Source organism: Anopheles merus, chromosome 3R (assembly GCF_017562075.2).
Source record: "Anopheles merus strain MAF chromosome 3R, AmerM5.1, whole genome shotgun sequence".
NCBI classification, from domain to species: domain Eukaryota; kingdom Metazoa; phylum Arthropoda; class Insecta; order Diptera; family Culicidae; genus Anopheles; species Anopheles merus.
Window position 1 is genome coordinate 31,150,944 of NC_054084.1, and position 18,063 is coordinate 31,169,006.

At 50.6% G+C, this 18,063-nt stretch overlaps 3 protein-coding genes across 8 annotated transcripts; 2 read left to right on the top strand and 1 right to left on the bottom strand.

Annotated features, from left to right (window-relative positions):
* Positions 1-26: 26 nt before the first annotated feature.
* On the bottom strand, positions 27-2,147 carry LOC121597787 (cell division cycle protein 20 homolog). Its single transcript, XM_041923919.1, has 2 exons — positions 2,047-2,147; positions 27-1,940 (listed from the first exon to the last, which is right to left on the bottom strand). Exon 2 carries the CDS (start codon positions 1,921-1,923, stop codon positions 220-222), a length of 1,704 nt encoding a protein of 567 aa, XP_041779853.1. The 5' UTR covers positions 1,924-1,940; positions 2,047-2,147; the 3' UTR covers positions 27-219.
* Positions 2,148-2,378: 231 nt separating this feature from the next.
* Positions 2,379-11,647, top strand: LOC121597784 (serine/threonine-protein phosphatase 2A 56 kDa regulatory subunit gamma isoform-like). 6 transcript variants are annotated; one of them, XR_006005478.1, is made up of 4 exons: positions 2,379-2,683; positions 2,747-6,428; positions 6,512-6,767; positions 7,051-7,206. XR_006005478.1 is itself a non-coding variant. In XM_041923915.1 (4 exons), the coding sequence occupies exons 2-4, from the start codon at positions 7,203-7,205 to the stop codon at positions 9,658-9,660; spliced, it is 1,848 nt and encodes a 615-aa protein (XP_041779849.1). In that variant the 5' UTR covers positions 5,673-6,767; positions 7,051-7,202; the 3' UTR covers positions 9,661-11,647. The 6 variants fall into 6 exon arrangements, 3 of the variants coding, with proteins under 3 accessions (XP_041779849.1, XP_041779847.1, XP_041779848.1); XR_006005479.1 differs by having other exon boundaries at positions 6,515-6,767; XM_041923915.1 differs by lacking the exon at positions 2,379-2,683 and adding exons at positions 7,552-9,015; positions 9,566-11,647 and having other exon boundaries at positions 5,673-6,767; positions 7,051-7,491.
* A 3,789-nt stretch (positions 11,648-15,436) lies between these two features.
* On the top strand, positions 15,437-18,001 carry LOC121597795 (glutathione S-transferase 1-1-like). Its single transcript, XM_041923937.1, has 2 exons — positions 15,437-15,659; positions 17,254-18,001. The coding sequence occupies exons 1-2, from the start codon at positions 15,570-15,572 to the stop codon at positions 17,818-17,820; spliced, it is 657 nt and encodes a 218-aa protein (XP_041779871.1). The 5' UTR covers positions 15,437-15,569; the 3' UTR covers positions 17,821-18,001.
* Positions 18,002-18,063: the final 62 nt, after the last annotated feature.

Here is an 18,063-nt window from a genome sequence, read left to right on the forward strand (position 1 = left end):
AAAAAAAAAAAAGAAATTACACATGGTTAAAAGCATACAAAGAGCACATTATCTACCATTATCCATTACGCTAATACACGCAATTTTCAGTCAGTTTGTGTTTGTTCAAAACTACGGCACACTAAGTCGACGCTCGTTGCCATCGAAACCATCGATGGGCTGGTTCCATTCGCCAGGAATTGAGCACTTTTCTCCCTCTCCCACCGGTATCCTTCATCCCTACCGTAGGCTTTGCTTTAGCAAGCTCGGTTTCTCCCGGACGGCCGACTTTTCCTTCTTGGCCAACAGCGGATCCGGCGCGAAACAGTTCCACAGGCGCAGGGTTTCATCGGCCCCCGCACTCATCACGGTGCTACCGTCCGGGGACATTGCAATCTGCAGTACCCGCCCGGTATGGCCCATCAGATCGACCTGCTTCATCATCGACGGGTACTTCCAGATCGACAGCTGATTGTTCACGTACCCGTGGGCCGAGATGAGCTCTTTGTACGTCTTCGAAAACAGCAACCCGCACACCTGCGACTTGGTGTCGACCGAGTTCATCAGCTGCCCGTTCGCGACGTTCCAGAACTTGATCGTCCGATCGGCCGTACCGCCCCCGCTCGCCAGTACGTTCGGCTGCCAGGGACACCAGGCCAGCGCCCGGATGGCGGCCTGATGCTGGTTGAACACGTGCAGCGGTTCACCGGTGGCGTGCGGTGCACCGTGCGCCGCTGACCACACGTGCACGAGGTTGTCATTGCCGCCGCTGGCCAAATACTTCCCGTCCGGCGACCACTTCAGCCCGCACACCTCCTGAGTGTGGCCCTGCAGGACGCCGATGTTGTGCTGGCGCGTCCGCACGTCATGGTTCACGATCGTGCCGTCCCGGCTGCCCGAGCACAGCACGTACGAGTTCCAGGCCAGCACGCCGACCCGGGCCGAATGTCCGTTCATCACCCGGAGCCGCTTCATGTTCTCGCAGTCCCACAGCTCCACCGTGCCGGCACTGGTGCCCACCGCCAGTATGTGCCCCTCGTGGATCCAGCTCAGCGAACAGGCGTGATCGTTGCCCTCGTTCTCGAACAGCATCTCGATCGTGCCGGTGGCCGCATTCCACAGGTACACGGACGCACCGAGCGCCACCGCTATCACGTTGTCCGTGCTCCAGTCCATCAGGTTCAGGTAGTAGTCGTTCATGATTTCCGGCGCGTCCAGTATCCGTTCCGGCGCGTTCGGAATGTACCGGCTGCCGCTCTTCGCCGACATCGGCGTCTTGACGGAGTAGATCGCCTTCAGCGGGTTCACGTGCCCTTCGGGCGGGGCCGGCACCTTCGTCCGGAAGGCTAGCAATCGCTGCTTGCTAATATCACAGCCCCGCATCGCCTCCGACAGGCTCTTCATGCGCTCACTCTGCTTCGGGCTGACCGGAATGTTGCTGGTGGAGCCTCCTCCTCCCGCCGCTCCCTCGTCGTTCTCCACATTACCTCCCCCGTCGCCCTCCTCGTTGCTGGCAGTGCCCTGTTTTACGATGTAGTGCCCGAGATCGAAATCCGTGGCCGTGCGGCTCGGTATGAAGCGATCGCCACCGCCCGGCTGGTTCTGTGCGTTGCCATTATTGTTGCTGGACGCCGTCGGGCCCTTGCTCGGCGTTTGGGATGACTTTTTCGACGCCGATGACGCCGTTCCCTTGCCGCCATTCTTTCGTGGCGTTTTGAGCGAGTTGACGGTGGTGGACAGCTGGAGCGTGTTGTTCGCATTGCCCGTCATCGAAACCGAGAGCGTCTGGCGGGCGGAGGTGTTCGCTAGGGCACTGCTGTTGAAGCTTGTCGAAGCGCCGGAGAGGTTCAGCTTGCGTTGCCATCGCGGCACGGGTCCTTTGGCATTTTCCCCGTCCATGGTCAGGAAAGTGTTTAGATCGTTCAGATGCTTGAATTGTGCCATTCTCGTTGTTGTCTTTCCTTCGGGGGATTTAGGGAACAGGAAGGAAGCGAACAATGCGAACGAAAACAAATAAATGCGCTGTATTTTTGGCTGTACAATTCACAGCTCCCGAAAAATCTTTACCTGTTGCCGATGGAAGCGTTCGTTACGTTCAAATTAAGCGCAAAACTGCTAACAAACATGGCCGACCATCTAACGATACTTTGACATTTGCTAGCCAAGGTGTATAATGTATGGTGTGCAGTTGTTGCTTGGATGACAAATTTGTTTTTTCTTTTTTCATTATAGTATATTTGCTTGAAGCATTTTTTTAATTAAGTTAAACTCGATAAATGAAAAAATATATTTTTTTATCAATAACAATCCGGTTGCGGTTTAGGGCGTCGAGAAAATCATTTAATTTTACCGTTGCTGATAAATATGTCTTAACCTTGTCACTCAGAGATCCCCTCACAAAGTATTGTTTGTTTACATCTTTTCATCCGGCACAAACTTGGATTTACAACGCGCGTGCAATTTTCTTTATTTTTACACGGGTTAAATACCCCAAACATTCGCCATGCTGCGAGGACCGTCGAAGCGAAGAAAAGTGTCCAACGTGGAGGAAGAAGAAACGGAATTCACGCCAGCGTCGGGTGAGCAGAAATGCTGCATCTGCTACAAACATCCGAAGGGCGATTTGCTTGAACTTTCCACGGTTGTAGAATCGGGCAGCTCCCTCACCATTGCCACCGTCGTCGAACAGGTGGCCACCATCAAGGTAAAGCGGCATGTTTTTATTCACAATCCAAAGCTTTGTGTTAATCGACCTTAGCCTTTTTAGGTAAACAATGTCCAGAAGAGCATTTGCGGTGGTTGTTGGACCAAAATTCAGGCGGCCTACTCGATACAGAAGGAAATCCGTGGATCAGAATGTATGGTGCAGCAGGATGTCGAGTGCGACAGTGAGGAAGAGGAAGAGAACACCGAAAATGCCAACTGTACCGAGAAGGACGATCCGGACCCGCTCGTCGTAGATGGCATTGACGAGAGCGAATATTGCATCGAATATCTGGAGGAACAGGAGGAAGAGCAGCAACCACCAGCAAAGGAAGAAGCCGCAGACATTGAGATTGAAGCATGTTGCTCCGACGAGGAAGAGCACGAAGAGGTCCGAGCGGACGGTGGTAAGGTGACGCGCCAGTTTCAGATGCCCAACGAGGCCACAATTGTGGCCGACGTACTGCACGAGCAGTATCGGATGGTGGAGGTCACCGGGGAACGTTGCTGCGGGTGCAGCTTTGTCGCACGATCACGCAAAGAGCTGCTGCAACACTCGGAAACGGTCCACTCGGTCGAGATGACCGACCACGGCGACTACTGTCCGATTTGTTTCTACAAATTCTCCACCGACCAGCAGCTCGAGCGCCACATCGATGAGTTTAAGCTGAACAAGATGTACGTGTGTTTGCGGTGCAATCGCTTCTACAACGTCAAGCGGAAGCTATTTAACCACCTGCTCGAATGTGGTGGCATGGTTGAGGAGGTGGATGTGCAGGCAAGCGGAACGAACAATGATGATACACTTACGATCGAAGCCCTGAAAGATGAGGACGGGGTAGAGGAGGAAGGGCTGGAGGAAGATAGTCAGTATGAGGAGTGTTACCTGCAGGAAGGCACCGACACGGACGAACAGCAAGAGCTGCACGCGGAGGACCGCTTACAGAACGCAACCGATCCACGTGTGATGCATCGCTACAAAGCGCTGTTCGAAGAGGTGCTGTCGAACGAAGAGCTTTACTGCCAGCTGAGCGAGAAGGAACTGAACGTGCAGGATGTGCAAATCGCGGAGCAGCACGTGTTCGAAACGTTCAAGTACATTCGGATGCGCGGATTGCGCTGTTGCGGGTGCTCCTATACCTGCATGTCCAAGGCGCTGCTGATTGAGCACAGCAATCTGGCTCATCCGCCGGAAGTTCCGTCGGAGCACGTTGATGAGCATTCGTGCGAGCTATGCCGGGCGGAGTTTCAAAACACGCTGAATCTCGTGAAGCACATCTGCTTCTTCACCACCCGGCAGCTGTTCCTGTGCACGGTGTGTGACGTTTCGTTTCTGAACAAGGAAAGCTTGCGGAACCACCAGCGCCACAACGAACGGCACCGCGAGCTGGAGAACTACAAGTTTGAGCAGGCCGGCATCGAGCTCGACACAGCGGAAGGATTTGTCGAGCTCGACCAGCCGGCCGTGGCGGACGAGCTGCGGAAGCTGGTGGTGGAAAAGATTAGCTACCGGCCGAAAGCGGTCACCTGCATTCCCATGCCGGACGAACGGTTCATCAAGCGGAGGAAGGAGTACAACAACTACAGCGTACTGGTCGTGGCTGGCGAGTATTGCTGCGGGTGTGGCAAATTCTTCGATACGACTTCCGAGCTGCAGCAGCACGCCGAGCAGGAGCACTACTTGCCGCTCAACTTTTGTGCCCGCACGTACGGCCACCAGTGCGAGATCTGTTACGCCGTGTTTGAGCTCGAGCGCGGCTTCGCGGTGCACCGATCGATGAGTCGCTCCAAGCAAAAGACGCTGTACCTCTGCAAACTCTGTGGGCTGCTGTTTTCGAAGAAGTTCTGCCTAGCGCGGCACATGCATTCGGCCCCGAACCACCTGTCGCGGCTGATCGTTGATGCAGCGGCTAATGCCACAGGGGAGGAGCACGATGCGCCGGAGGAAGCAGACGCGGAACCGGGTCCACCCGAGGCAGCCGTATCGGATCCACGCGTGAAGGAAGCGCTACAGTTGCACCGGTCGGTGGAAGCGAAAGGGCTACAAAAGGTCGGCCATCTCGTCTGGTACCACTGCTGCTTTCCCAAGTGCCCGGAGACGTTCACGAGCGAAGCGGCCCTGCTGGAGCACGCCCAGGCCGAGCACTACGGGCAGCGGCGGGAAAACCAAAACGAGCGCCAGCAGGACACTAACGTGTGTCCCACCTGCTGCAAACCGTTCCAAACGCTGGCGAAACTGTACTGGCATCGGGTGAAACGGTTCGTGCCGCGCGAGTATAAGTGCAAACAGTGCGCCAGTACCTTCGACCGGTGGGTGCAGCTGAAGATCCACGTGGAGCAGGAGCACAGTGCCACGCCGCCCAGCTTCGAGTGTGCCGAGTGCGGCAAATCGTTCGTGCTGCGGGCGAGACTGGTCGCCCACCAGAAGACGCACACCGACCGAAAGGACCACAAGTGCGACGTGTGCGGGTGTGCGTTCGTCAGCAAGGGGCTGCTGAAGCGGCACCGGCGAGCGCTCCACGCCACCGAGCTGCTGTTTGAGTGTAAGCTGTGCTCGAAAAAGTTTGCCGTGGTGGAGAAGCTGAAAATCCACCAGCGCGTCCACACGGGCGAACGCCCCTACGAGTGTACGTTCTGCTCGCGCACCTTCATACACTTTTCCGACCGAAAGCGGCACGAGATGGCAGCGCATACGATGGAACGACCGTACAAGTGCAAGCTCTGCCCGGCATCGTACATTCGCAACCGCGAGCTGAATCTGCACATGCAAAAGCACCAGTCGGATGGAAAGGGGAAAAACCTCGTTAAAAGTAGGGGGGAAACTTGAACTGAGCATGGAGAAGGAATTCGATTGAATAAGTCAATCGAAAAAAAGTCTAATAAAACGGCTATTTTAAAATTGCGCAACGGTTATCACGCTTCCAAACTCTCAACCTATTCGCCTAAACACGCCGGTCCGAGCTCACGGCGACCTGTCAGCGGCGCGGACCCGATCGGTGCTGTCATTTTTGTGGAGTGTTTTCTTTTCGCTCGACTGTGTGCTCTCGTTTTGTAAACGCCAGAAAGAAAAGAAAACGAAATCCTGCATCTAGTTGATCCACTTCTCTTTTCCCTTCTGATTTTCCCGACCGCGCGCACACACACACACACAAAGCACCGCACCGCGTTTTGAAGTGGTGAAGTGAACCGGACGACCGCCGTCCGCCAGAACACAAAACCGACCAGCAGTGTCGTCCGTCCTAGTTTCCGAGCTCCCCTGTTTGAAAGTGTTGCACACACATACTCGCCGTGTTCCTTTGCCTTTCCCCGTTGCAGTGTTTAGTGTTTCGCTTCGTCCGGTCGTGTGTGCGTGTGTCCGGTTCGTCTCCGGTTCCGGAAGGTTTCAATCCGTGCCTAGCACAAATCGTCGATCGTCGTCGAAAGCTGCTGGAGGAGGGGCTGCCTAACATAAGGGGATAGTAGGCACACATCCAGCTCGGTCGCTCTGCCCTACCGTCGTGTACCGTTCAAGTGGGTGTGAGTAATTTCACACCGCCGCCTGTGTATGTGTTTTTTTTTTGCATTTGAGCACGAATTCCAAATTATCGGTGTAAAAAAGCAGTAGCAGTGGTGTAGTTTCTATCGTGGAAGAGGGAAGACGGGCACGGCAGTACGTGTGCGGTAGCGGTGTGTGCTATCACGGGCGGTGGATCGTGGGAAGAAAAGTAGTGCGAATCGTGCGGGAGAAAACGAGAAAGAAAGAGCAAGTGAGTGAGAAAGAGAGTGAGAGCGAGAACGCGTAGGGGAAGATTTGTGCAAATGTATTGACGACCATCATCATCATCATCAGCAGCAGCAGCACGGTCGGAAACATCGTCATCTACAAACTATCGGTGTCCCAATCGATTGGATGTGTGGTGCACTTCATCACCATCGACAAAAGAATTCCGGTGCTGTGCGGTGGCCGTGTGTGTGCTGTGTCGTCGTCGGTCGTGACGGTTCACGGTTCCGCACAGTGTGTGTCGGAGTGTAGTCGGATGCAAAGTGTCGGCGCAAGTGTGCCGTCGTCGTCGTCGTCGTCGTCGTCAAAGCGGTGAAACTAGCGGGTGTGTATAGTTTAGCTTCCCCCAAGCACAGACGGGGATTGATAGCACCAGCAGCAGCAGCAGCATGCCGGAGACGGACAAATGACGGTCACGAAAGTCGAACAAACAATTCAGCTGCACAGTAGGCGCGCATACGTTTTTCGTCGACGTTTTCGTGCTTCATTTCGTTCGCGTTGCTGCTCCGGTGCTGTATTTATCCGTTACCGCAGCATCAATCATAATAGTTCACCGCACCCGAACCTGTCTATCATCTCGTTCTCCCTCTCTCTTTCTCTCTCTCTAGTTAAAGCAACCCCCTAGCACACATCCGGAAGCGCGAGTGGTGTGGTGCGGTGGAGAAGAAGCAAAAAAAAAGAGCGTGCTGAGGTAATCTCTCAACGAGGGCGAGGAGAAGCAGATCAAAGTGTGCGGCGGCGGAGGTGGAGCGGCTTCAAGATGACACTGAACGATGAGAATGGGGCCAGCAGCAATAATGTTGTCGTCACGGCAGCAAGTGGAACGGGACTGTCAGCGGCGGGAACCGGATCAGATCGACCAGCGCCAGCAGGTACGCAGCCGGTTGGGATGGGTGGTGGTGGTGGTGCAACCACCGGGCAAGCGACTGGCCCAAACGGGGGCATCGGGGCACCCATCAACAGTAGTGCGAACAATAACAACAACAACAACAACAACAACAACAGCAGTATCATCAACTCCGGCAACGGCGGTACGGCAGCGGCAAACGGTAGCAATACGATTGGCAATACGATTAATAATAACAACCTAAATTCTAATATCACCTCAGCGGCTGCGACGGCAACGGCACTAAGCAACAGCACCAATAACAACAACAACAACAACAATAGTATTAGCAACGGCAACGGACAGAATGGCAAGCAGCAGCAGCAGCAGCAGTCACAGGGTCCACCAACTGGCGGCAGCCTGGAGAAGCGGCCGAGCAGCAGCAGTGCGACGAGCGGCACCGGCAGCGGTCGCTACATCATACCGAAGTTTTACGAGATCGAAACGCTGCCCCCGCTGAAGGACGCCGATCCGGCCGAGCGGGAGGAGCTGTTCATCCAGAAGCTGCGCCAGTGCTGCGTCCTGTTCGACTTCTCCGAACCGCTGAACGATCTGAAGTACAAGGAGATCAAGCGGTGCGCGCTGCAGGAAATCGTCGAGCATCTGAACAACCAGAGCAACGTGATTACCGAGCCGATCTACCCGGAAGCGTTCAACATGGTGGCGACCAACCTGTTCCGCACGCTGCCCCCGTCCTCCAACCCGAACGGGGCCGAGTTCGATCCGGAGGAGGACGAGCCGACGCTCGAGGTGTCCTGGCCGCATCTGCAGTTCGTGTACGAGCTGTTTCTGCGGTTTCTCGAGTCGCCCGACTTCCAGCCGAACGTGGCGAAGCGGTACATCGACCACAGCTTCATCCTGAACCTGCTCGAGCTGTTCGATTCGGAGGATCCGCGCGAGCGCGACTTCCTCAAGACGGTGCTGCACCGGGTGTACGGGAAGTTTCTCGGGCTGCGCGCCTTCATCCGCAAGCAGATCAACAACATCTTCTACAAGTTCATCTACGAGACGGAGCACCACAACGGCATTGCCGAGCTGCTCGAGATACTGGGCAGCATCATTAACGGATTCGCGCTCCCACTGAAGGAGGAGCACAAGCAGTTCCTGCTCAAGGTGCTGCTGCCGCTGCACAAGGTCAAGAGCCTGTCCGTGTACCATCCGCAGCTGGCGTACTGTGTGGTGCAGTTTCTCGAGAAGGACGCCAGCCTGACGCAGCCCGTCATCAAGTGTTTGCTCAAGTTTTGGCCGAAAACGCACAGCCCGAAGGAGGTGATGTTTCTGAACGAGCTCGAGGAGATACTGGACGTGATTGAGCCGGCCGAATTCCAGAAGGTGATGGAACCCCTGTTCCGCCAGATCGCCAAGTGCGTCTCCAGCCCGCACTTCCAGGTGGCCGAGCGGGCACTGTACTACTGGAACAATGACTACATCATGTCGCTGATATCGGAAAACTCGAAGGTGATCATGCCGATCATGTTCCCCGCCCTGTACAGCAACAGCAAGTCGCACTGGAACAAAACGATCCACGGGCTGATCTACAACGCGATCAAGCTGTTCATGGAGATGAACCAGCTGCTGTTTGACGAGTGCCACCGGAAGTACCAGGCGGAGCAGGAGACGGAGCAGGAGAAGCTGGCCCAGCGGGACGCCCTGTGGCAGCAGATGGAGGATCTGGCCGCGCGGAACAGTAAGTTGACGCTGAACGACGACGAGCAGCAGTCGGGCAGTGGGCGACTTTCGAGCAGCTTTAGCCACCCCCAGCAGCAGCAGCAGCAGCACCGACAGATGAACGGAACGTCGGGTGGTGGTGGTGGTGGTGGAGTGTACGATCGGCGATCGATACAGCACAGTAGCACCTAAACGGGGGAAGGAGCGTCTAAGTCACCAAGTGGCCCCGCTCTCACACAAACACACACACACACACACACACACACACACACACACACACACACACACACACACACACACACACACACACACACACACACAGATAGACGGTCGGACACTATTACACTAAACAGAGCATCCTAGACTTCCATTTCCTGCGCTTCTATACACACACACACACACACACACACACACACACACACACACACACACACACACACACACATACACTAAACACAGGGTGATATGGTGACCCCCCCCCCCTTTGTCTCATCCACCACACAGTTTCTACCCCCTCCCCCCGTGGCACGTTATGTTTTAGATTGTTTTACTATTCCAATCCTTTTCAGGAAATTGTGTTGGAAAATTCCCTACAAATGGTGCGCTTCACGTACTTTACGTTCTTAAAACGATTCGAAGCGAAGACGGTCGAACAATGATTTAAACAATGGCCGAAGTATTCGAGTATTGCTGTGTTAGGAGGAACAAAATAGAGCCCCCGAGTCGGAATGGAATGGAATGATTTTGTGTGTGTTTTTTTTACGAATTAAATTTATCGAACAGAAAAAAGAAATTCCTTCCTTGTACCGTTCCTTGCAGAATGTAGACTGCGTGTAGGTTCTCTCAGCAGATAATACATATGCGTGAGTGCGTGAATCATGATCGTGAAATTGTACATACTCTGTGTGGTGTGAAATAGCCAGAAAAGGATCGGAACGGAACATATTGAGCGTTTTTTGGCAAGCAAAACACACTTAGTGTTAGAGAGAAAGAGAGAGAGGGAGATATATTGTGAATGAACTGGTGATTGGTGCTAGCCCTGAACTTCTTTCCAGCCCTTTCTCCTTTTTTTTAGATTCTGAAAAGAACTCACAACGTGAATTTACACCGATACCGGAAGTGAAGTTTCCCTTGCCCTTGTCTCTACTATTGCATTGTTTTTCCCCTTCTCGGTGGCAATAATTTAAACACAAATGGGCTGAAGCAGGTTGTAGAAGTTTCAAAAAGCGGAAGGAATCGCACACTCACACATACACACATTCTCAAAGGATGTTGATAGCACTAGAAAGTAAGGAAGGTTTGCCCACTTGCGCTGCGTATTTAGTAGATCGTGTTTAGAGTTTTAGATACACACATACATACACACACGCACACACTCACAAACATATCTTTTTTGCCTTTGTTAGAATCAATTGTTATTTAGTTATTTCGATATATAAGTACATCTCCGTTGTCAAGAGTACACACTAGCCGCGCCTTTCTTCTTTTCACGCACGCACACACTCTAACATATTCCCTTCACAACAAAACCAAATACAAAATGTGCACTAAAAGCAAGCAATTTCGTTTGATATTATTAGAACGGTCGACAGGTTTGAACGAGACAGACAGAGAGGAGATTTATAATGGTATTATATTTGGTGGCGTGCGGCGGCCTTTTATCACAAGAAACCAACCAAGCAAAGATTACATATTAAGGATGCGCCACATAGACACACACACACACACACACACACACACACACACACACACACACATGAGATGGCTAAAAGCCCGAAAAGAAGGATCAGGAGAGGAGGAAGTATTAGAGAGGAAGGCGTTGGATCTAGCGTAGAAGAAAGGCAGCTTCATTTGCATGCGCAAATACAGCACGCGGCACAAAGAATTGGTTGGTAGCTGGGAACAAGCGGTCCACCTCACCCCCCCCCCCCCACCTCCCCACATTTGGTGATCAATAATAGATTCCAGTAAAAGAAAAACACGTGTCCTCCCATTCTCCCCATTCCCCATTGGGGGTTGGCAGAGTGTCAGCGCAGTGATATCATGCTGCGTCGTCTGTGTGTGTGTGTGTGTGTGGCTGTGCATCGGTAGTGACCGCGGACGGTGTATTTATTTTATCGAACAACACTCTCGGATGTGCATAAATATGTATATTTTTTGTAGGTTTATTTTTATCCTTCCGTTTCCCTCTCTCTCTCTTACACACACACACACTCTTTGAACTCCTTCCCTTTTTTTTCATTTCACACGACAATTTACTTGTTGTGGTCGTCGTCGTTGCCGTTGTGTGTCTTCCTCGCATCGCTTTTGTCTCGTCTACCTTTTTGGGCTGATGCCAACCAATAAGCGCTGCTATCGTGTGAGGACAAACCCTTCCCTCCTGAACTCCTACCTCTCCCCTTTGCAACAGGGGGGCTAGAGGTGGGATGGGGTGGTGGTTACTTATGAGAGTAGACAGTAAGTGGTAACAATAATAGTAATAATAATAATAATAATAATAATTGCGCAAAGCTATGGGGCAAAAGGCGGAGGGAAGGGGGGGGGGGGGTTGGTGGGTCGGTGGCGCACATTGTCTATTTCGAAAGCCCCTACCAACACTAATAGATGCGGATGGATCCATAAGCGAGATACACACAGAAAAACACACACACAAAAGTACACAAATTCCAGTAGATACGTAAGAGTTAGAAGGGAGAGGGGGAGAGGTTTCCTTATTATTCACACAAACACACACCTACAGAGACACACACACACACACATAGTTAGGAGGGGGTTTACCTGAATGATAAAGCCCCTGCAAGCGGAAGAACTGCAAAAGATGATGCATTCGATCATAGGCAAAAGTGCATCGGAGATGCTTGAAGAGGGAAGGGAGAGGGGATGGCATTTTATGTCCCTAATTGAAGAGGAAAGCAAGCAAAGCATAATAATAAAGCAGGGCTATAGTAGTAGTATATGTATGTGTCGGAAGTAAGAAACAAAAATCAAAGTTGTGCAAAGGCAAATAAAAATGCAAAACAAAGGTTAATATCTAAAGCGTGTTTGATAAGATATGTGCGTAGGGGAAGAAGAAGAAGCATCAAACACACAACACTCCCACACACATACACAAAAAGTAGTTAAGAACGTGTGGTGTCTCTGAATAGAGCGAGCGAGAGAGAGGGAAGGCGTGTGTCCGTGACCTTAGTGACCACCGCACGAGCGATCGCGCCTCCGACACCACCGCCGCGAGGTGATGTCGTGCGCATATAGATGTGTTACGTTTGCAGCAAAGAATGGGTGGGGCGCGCGAATGCATTGTATGGCATTATGTATGTTAAACAAAAAACAAAAAGAAAACAAATTAAACAAACAAAACAATACAAATCTCTCGCCGAAGAAAACAAAAAAAAAACGGAGAAAGGAGGAGGAACCACACTCATGCGTAACCGTAAGTGGAGTCAGTTGCGCGAGCATGCGCGCGCGCGCTCGCACGCAACATAACTGTTAGCATTTTACACTAATAAGGAAAAAGAAAAACACTAATAAAATGGCAAACAAAAACAGCTATAAGTATAATGAAAAAAAAACTCAACACAAACTGAAGCGACAAAACTACAAAAAGTAAGAAAGAAAGGCAACAAAAAGGGAAGGGTGATGACAACAAGTGGAAAGGAGGTTTGTTTATTTTCGCACGTACCCGGCCGCTCATTGTTGGTTGGTAGGGGGAGCGCGTTGGGTAAACTCACCCAAGACGCTGCGGTACGATTGATCCAGGTGGACGATCGGTAAGACGATCCCCCAACCGATGGAACGGATGGATGGTAGCACGGGGAATGATGCTTATGAGATGGGTCAATTCGCCGTCCAACACGTCGGCACTCCACCTCGGATGTGCTAATGCATAATGATGTGTTGCTCATTATTCTCCCAAACGTATGTCACGACGACACACACCAGTCCGCGTCCGCGTTACAAATCGATATTGTGTCCCACCGGGTACGGGATACAGCTGACCAACATTGACCTTCATCAGCAGCACCGTCATCATCACCACATGATGTGCAGTGCAGTTCTCAAGTGTCCAGCAGTTACTTCTCTCTCTCTCTCTCTTTCTCTCTCTCTCTCTCTCTCTCTTTCTCTCTCTCTCTCTCTCTCTCTCTCTCTCTTTCTCTTTCTCTTTCTCCGCCCTGTTGTGTGGGGTACGGGTTCTCCGTGTCGGTTGGTCAATTTGCTACTCAATTAAGCAAGCACCCACAAACACGGGACCGCGTTCGCTCGTCGCTTGTGTCCAACACACGCAAACCAAAAATGTGTAGCGCATCATCTTCACGGCCCAACGAATGGGGCATATCTTGGCACGTGTCACTCGCTCGTCTAATAACTGTAACCCAGAGAATCGGGCATATGAGGGGCTGTCGACGACAGCCCGTAACCGTAACACGTATGACCTGTTCTCTTCTCCCTTTCTGCCGCTCGCTGGTGGGTTGGAACCTGTTCTCCGGTTCACTTTACAGGCGTGTGTAGCAGTCCCAAACAACCCGTTCGTTGGGTAGCGCAATCCGTAGAGCGAAGAACTCGCATGGACGGAAGTTGCTGTTTTTTTTTCTCTTCGCTTTATCTCTTATGTTAGCCCCCGCCTTTAATTATGCTCCGCACTGGTTTTCTCGATTACGCTCGATGGTGTGATGCGCCATGCCAACTGTGTCGCCTCCCAGCTGGATAAGTAGGTTGGGGAAGGAAGGTGCGTAACTCCCAATGCAACTTGATCACAAATGCATTTGCGTGCTCGATTCGTACGCACCAACGCAAGTAGAGTACAGGCTCGCGGTGCAGTTTACAGCTCTTGAGAGATACCAAGTGCAAAGAAACACTTTTGATGTGGCTTGCATAATATTTTTAACCATTTCCAACACCAAGGCCGGTTCCGTGGTGCAACCGTTAAAGTACACCGATTACAGGGTTTTCCAGGTGTTTTCATAGATGTGGGACCCATTATTCTCTCAGACTCTTTCCTACGCGAAATGAACCTAATGCAATGGGAATTGGACTTCATAGCTGCCTCGTTTGACAAATCTAATAGGAATAAGGGGTGCCATAAGAGTCCAATTTCTATTATATGAAGTTCACTTCCAAAAGGAAAGAGTCAAGGAAGTGTCCCACAATTATGAGAACCCCTGTAAGTACGTACACAACAAGCTGCATTTGATTGTCTTGGGTTCAACATCTTACATGATCTGGCTATGGGTAGGTGGTAACACACCACACAAACACAGAAGAGTCATCAAGTTAATGGGTCAAAGGCTTTTTGCAGTTGTTTGTGCAATCTGGTCTAGAAGCAAGAAGTTCAAGTCCCTATTCCAGGTCTCAAAAAGACTGTAGAACATACCCAATAATCACGCCAAATGCCGCCTGGATCGAGTGATCATCACATTAGACATCACATTAGAGATCATGTAAAATGCCTTTCATCCTTTGGTTCAATTGTTAAAAGTCAACTGGTTAAACGCTGTGTATGTAGATGATGTCAGACAGTGGTGTGCGGATGAGTAATGAGAAGATCACTATTTTTAAAAATGATCATGAATAGCTGCTCTCAGCATGCTAAGTAAATGGGCAATTAAACCGTTGATTTTCAGTTTGACCCAAGACTCAAGACTCTTTATTTGTTGCAATTATACATCAATTTTAACTTAATTAACGGTCATATTGTTATGATTAGTAATTTGAGGGTTTCGTTTGCTTCACGCTCTCTATTAGATATCAAGGGTGACTTGGATGGTTTTACAGTAAGCACAAGACCTTCTGCAAGACCGGACGAGTTTCATTTGCTATCTAGACCATTCCCGACTATCCGTTTACACGGCATTTAAAATTAAGTCTAGTAAGTTTGTAAACGGCGGTCCCGTGGTACAGTCGTCATGCCCGTCATGGGTTCAAGCCGGACAATGGACCGTTTCCCCGTAGCAAGGACTGACTATCTGGCTTGCGTGGTGATGAATTAAGTCTCAAAAACCTGTATAGGCCGGCATGTCCTCATTGGACTTTACGCTAAATAGAAGCAGAAGTATGTAAAGGGGCAAGCAACGGGGTGTGCAAATTCTCAGAGAAACATTTTAAAAGAAGGACATTCTTCATTGCGACAACTTCATCATTCATGTCCAGGTGGAACATTTTTCAACCCATACAGTACATATCCACTACCATCCTTTCTCCCTCTGTTAGTATAAACCCGGTTGCCCCCAGCAATCCAATGCATACTAGATGGGGTAGTTGCGTGTAGAGGTAGAGGTGGGTGCCATTATTACTGTTTTCCGTGCTTTAATTGCCGGCCCGGGGAAGGCACGCGGTCCGGCCACCTTGTGCGGGAGGGATAGTTGGAGGGCGTATCGTGGGAAGAAAAGGACTCGCGGTGGAGTTTAAAAGTATGAACCATGCTACGAGTCCTTCGCAGTCGTTGCTAGGTGTGCCTTGAAGCAGGACGACGACCACGTGCTCTGAGCGTATCTGGCTTATTTCAACACCACCTGTGCGCCGTTCTTTGGACGACGAAGAGTTTTTTGGACAACCTTGTGGTGATTTTGGCGTGAAAGGATGGCTCCCCTGATTCTGTACCACTTTCCGGGCTCGCCACCCTCCCGGTCGGCTCTGCTGGCATTGCGCAATTTGGATCTGGATGCCGAGGTAAGTAGCACTGATTAAGTGAGAATTAAGTGTATTTTTTTGAAGAGTGAAAAATTGAATTAAATGGGTGTAGAGTACATGATGAATTTTTGAGTTCCAGGGCACCAATGTTTGTTTCAAAAAAAAAATAATAATAATCCATATTGAAAAAGCTTTTCCGTACTATCGAACCGGAATATCTTGATCGATATCTTTACGGGCTTTACTTAAATTATACAAATCTATTCAGTGCGAGGTTAGTGTAGTGGTGGGAGCTCGGAATCGGACCTACCCGAGCCGATTCCGATGCTGGAATCGATTTCGATTCTGGAGCCGATTTTGGAGAAAAATTCTGGAGTTGAATCCCGACTCGATTCCGGAATCAGAATAGGTCCCAGAATCAGAATCGGCTCTGCAATCGGAATCGACCTGGGAATCCCAATTTGTTCCGGTAACAGAATCAGAATTGACTGCATATTTGGAATTAGATCCGGAATCCGAATCAGTTCTTGAATTCAAATGAGAAGTTTCAGAAGCAAAATCTGTCCGGGAATCTCTATGAGAATGGATCGCTTACAAGTAAATTTTTAATTTTTGGTGATAATCAACACGTAGCATCATTGGATCCAAACGTCTCTTCTTATGGAGATGCCGAAACTGACTCCAATTTCGAAGTCGATTATGATTTCGGAGCCAATTCCGATTCCAGAGCTGATTTCGATTACGGAACCGATTCCGATTCCCAAACCGATTATGATTCCGGAGCTGATTCCGATTCTGAAGTAGATTCCGTAAACGATTTCGAAAACTGATTCCGGACCTACTATCCGGAATCAATTCCAGAAAACTTTGGACCTAGCCGAGGGAAAACTTCATTGTTCCCATCACTAGGTTATAGCGCTACAGTTTTTTTTCCACCCATTATTGGACATCAAAATCAAGGTCGAAAAAGACGTTGAATGTCACGCAATTTGTTAGCCTCTGGTCTTCCCTCCTAACACCTCCGCATTAAAAGGTTTTTAAACATCTGGCATGTGGGGGCATTGTTTCCCATCATGAATGTTTGCTGCACGACGACGTCATGTCTGTGTAATATCCTGGTTGCAGAACACCAACAATGGGAATATACATTTGATGTAAAATGTAAAACATTGTAGAAAATTGCATGTACGCTTCACCTTTGTACTCGGTCAATCGGCACGGATCGATATGAGTGATCCCCTACAACTTCGAAACGGAAGACGACGCGTCGCCCTAAGGGTCATGATTTATTTATTGTTTGGCAAAGTCTGAAGTCCCACACAGAAGAGTAAACAGAAGAAGTCCACTCCTCTCCCTCCATACTGGCGAAACCTCGGGAATGGGCACTGGGCATAGAGTATTGGGGCTTTTATAGCATGTTTATGTGGGGTCTACTTATTGATTTTACCGGACATTAGCATTGGATCTAGGTTAGCGACTTCTGTGTGTGTGAGCGACTTTTGCGTGCCATGATTACCAATTCATTATTCCTAATTTACTCCCTTTTTTAAGGCGATAAATCAGACACTTTGATGTAGCCGATTAATAGGTAGTTGATTATCGGACTGTGATACATCGTTGTATTTCGTTCCAGGTGAAAATAGTGAACCTGTTCGCCGGCGAGCATCTGGCGGACGAGTTCGTTGCGATCAACCCAGACCACACCGTGCCGACGCTCGTCGACGAGGACTACATTCTGTGGGAGTCGAAAGCGATCGTCACGTACCTGGCGGAACAGTACAAGCCGGGCTGCACGCTCTACCCGTCCGAGCCGAAAAAGCGCGGGCTCATCAACCACCGGCTCTACTTCGACTCCGGCACACTGTTTGTGGCGCTGCGCAACGTGCTCATGACGGTGCTGCGCTCCGGCGAGACGCGCATCGCGCAGGAAAAGAAGGACGCCGTGTACAAGGCGCTGGAAAAGCTCGACTCCTATTTGGACGGGTGCGATTGGATTGCGGGCGAGGAGTGTACGCTGGCCGATCTGTGCGCGTTGGCGAATGTGGCCACGCTGAAGGAAATCGGAGTGGGGATGGAGGGCTACGCCAACATTAGCGGCTGGTACGAGCGATGCCGCGAGCTGGCCGGATTCGACGAGAACGAGGAAGGCGCTAGCTTCCTTGGAAATGCGTTCAAATCGAAGCTCGAGGAACCGTTTTAGAGGAGGGGGGAAGGGAAAGGGTGGGGCACAGTAGAAGCATTTGTCACACCCAAACGGGAAGAGTAGCCGTCGAGCTCAGCGGCATGTACGATTGCACTTTCGCAAAATTGCGCTTGCATTTCTTAACTATCACCACACCATCGTAAACGGTAAAATAAAGTAGCGCGCACTGACGAAAAGCACCGAAGCATTTGGGATTTTACTTCATTGAAATACTTCCTTCTACAGCCGGATAAAGGGGTA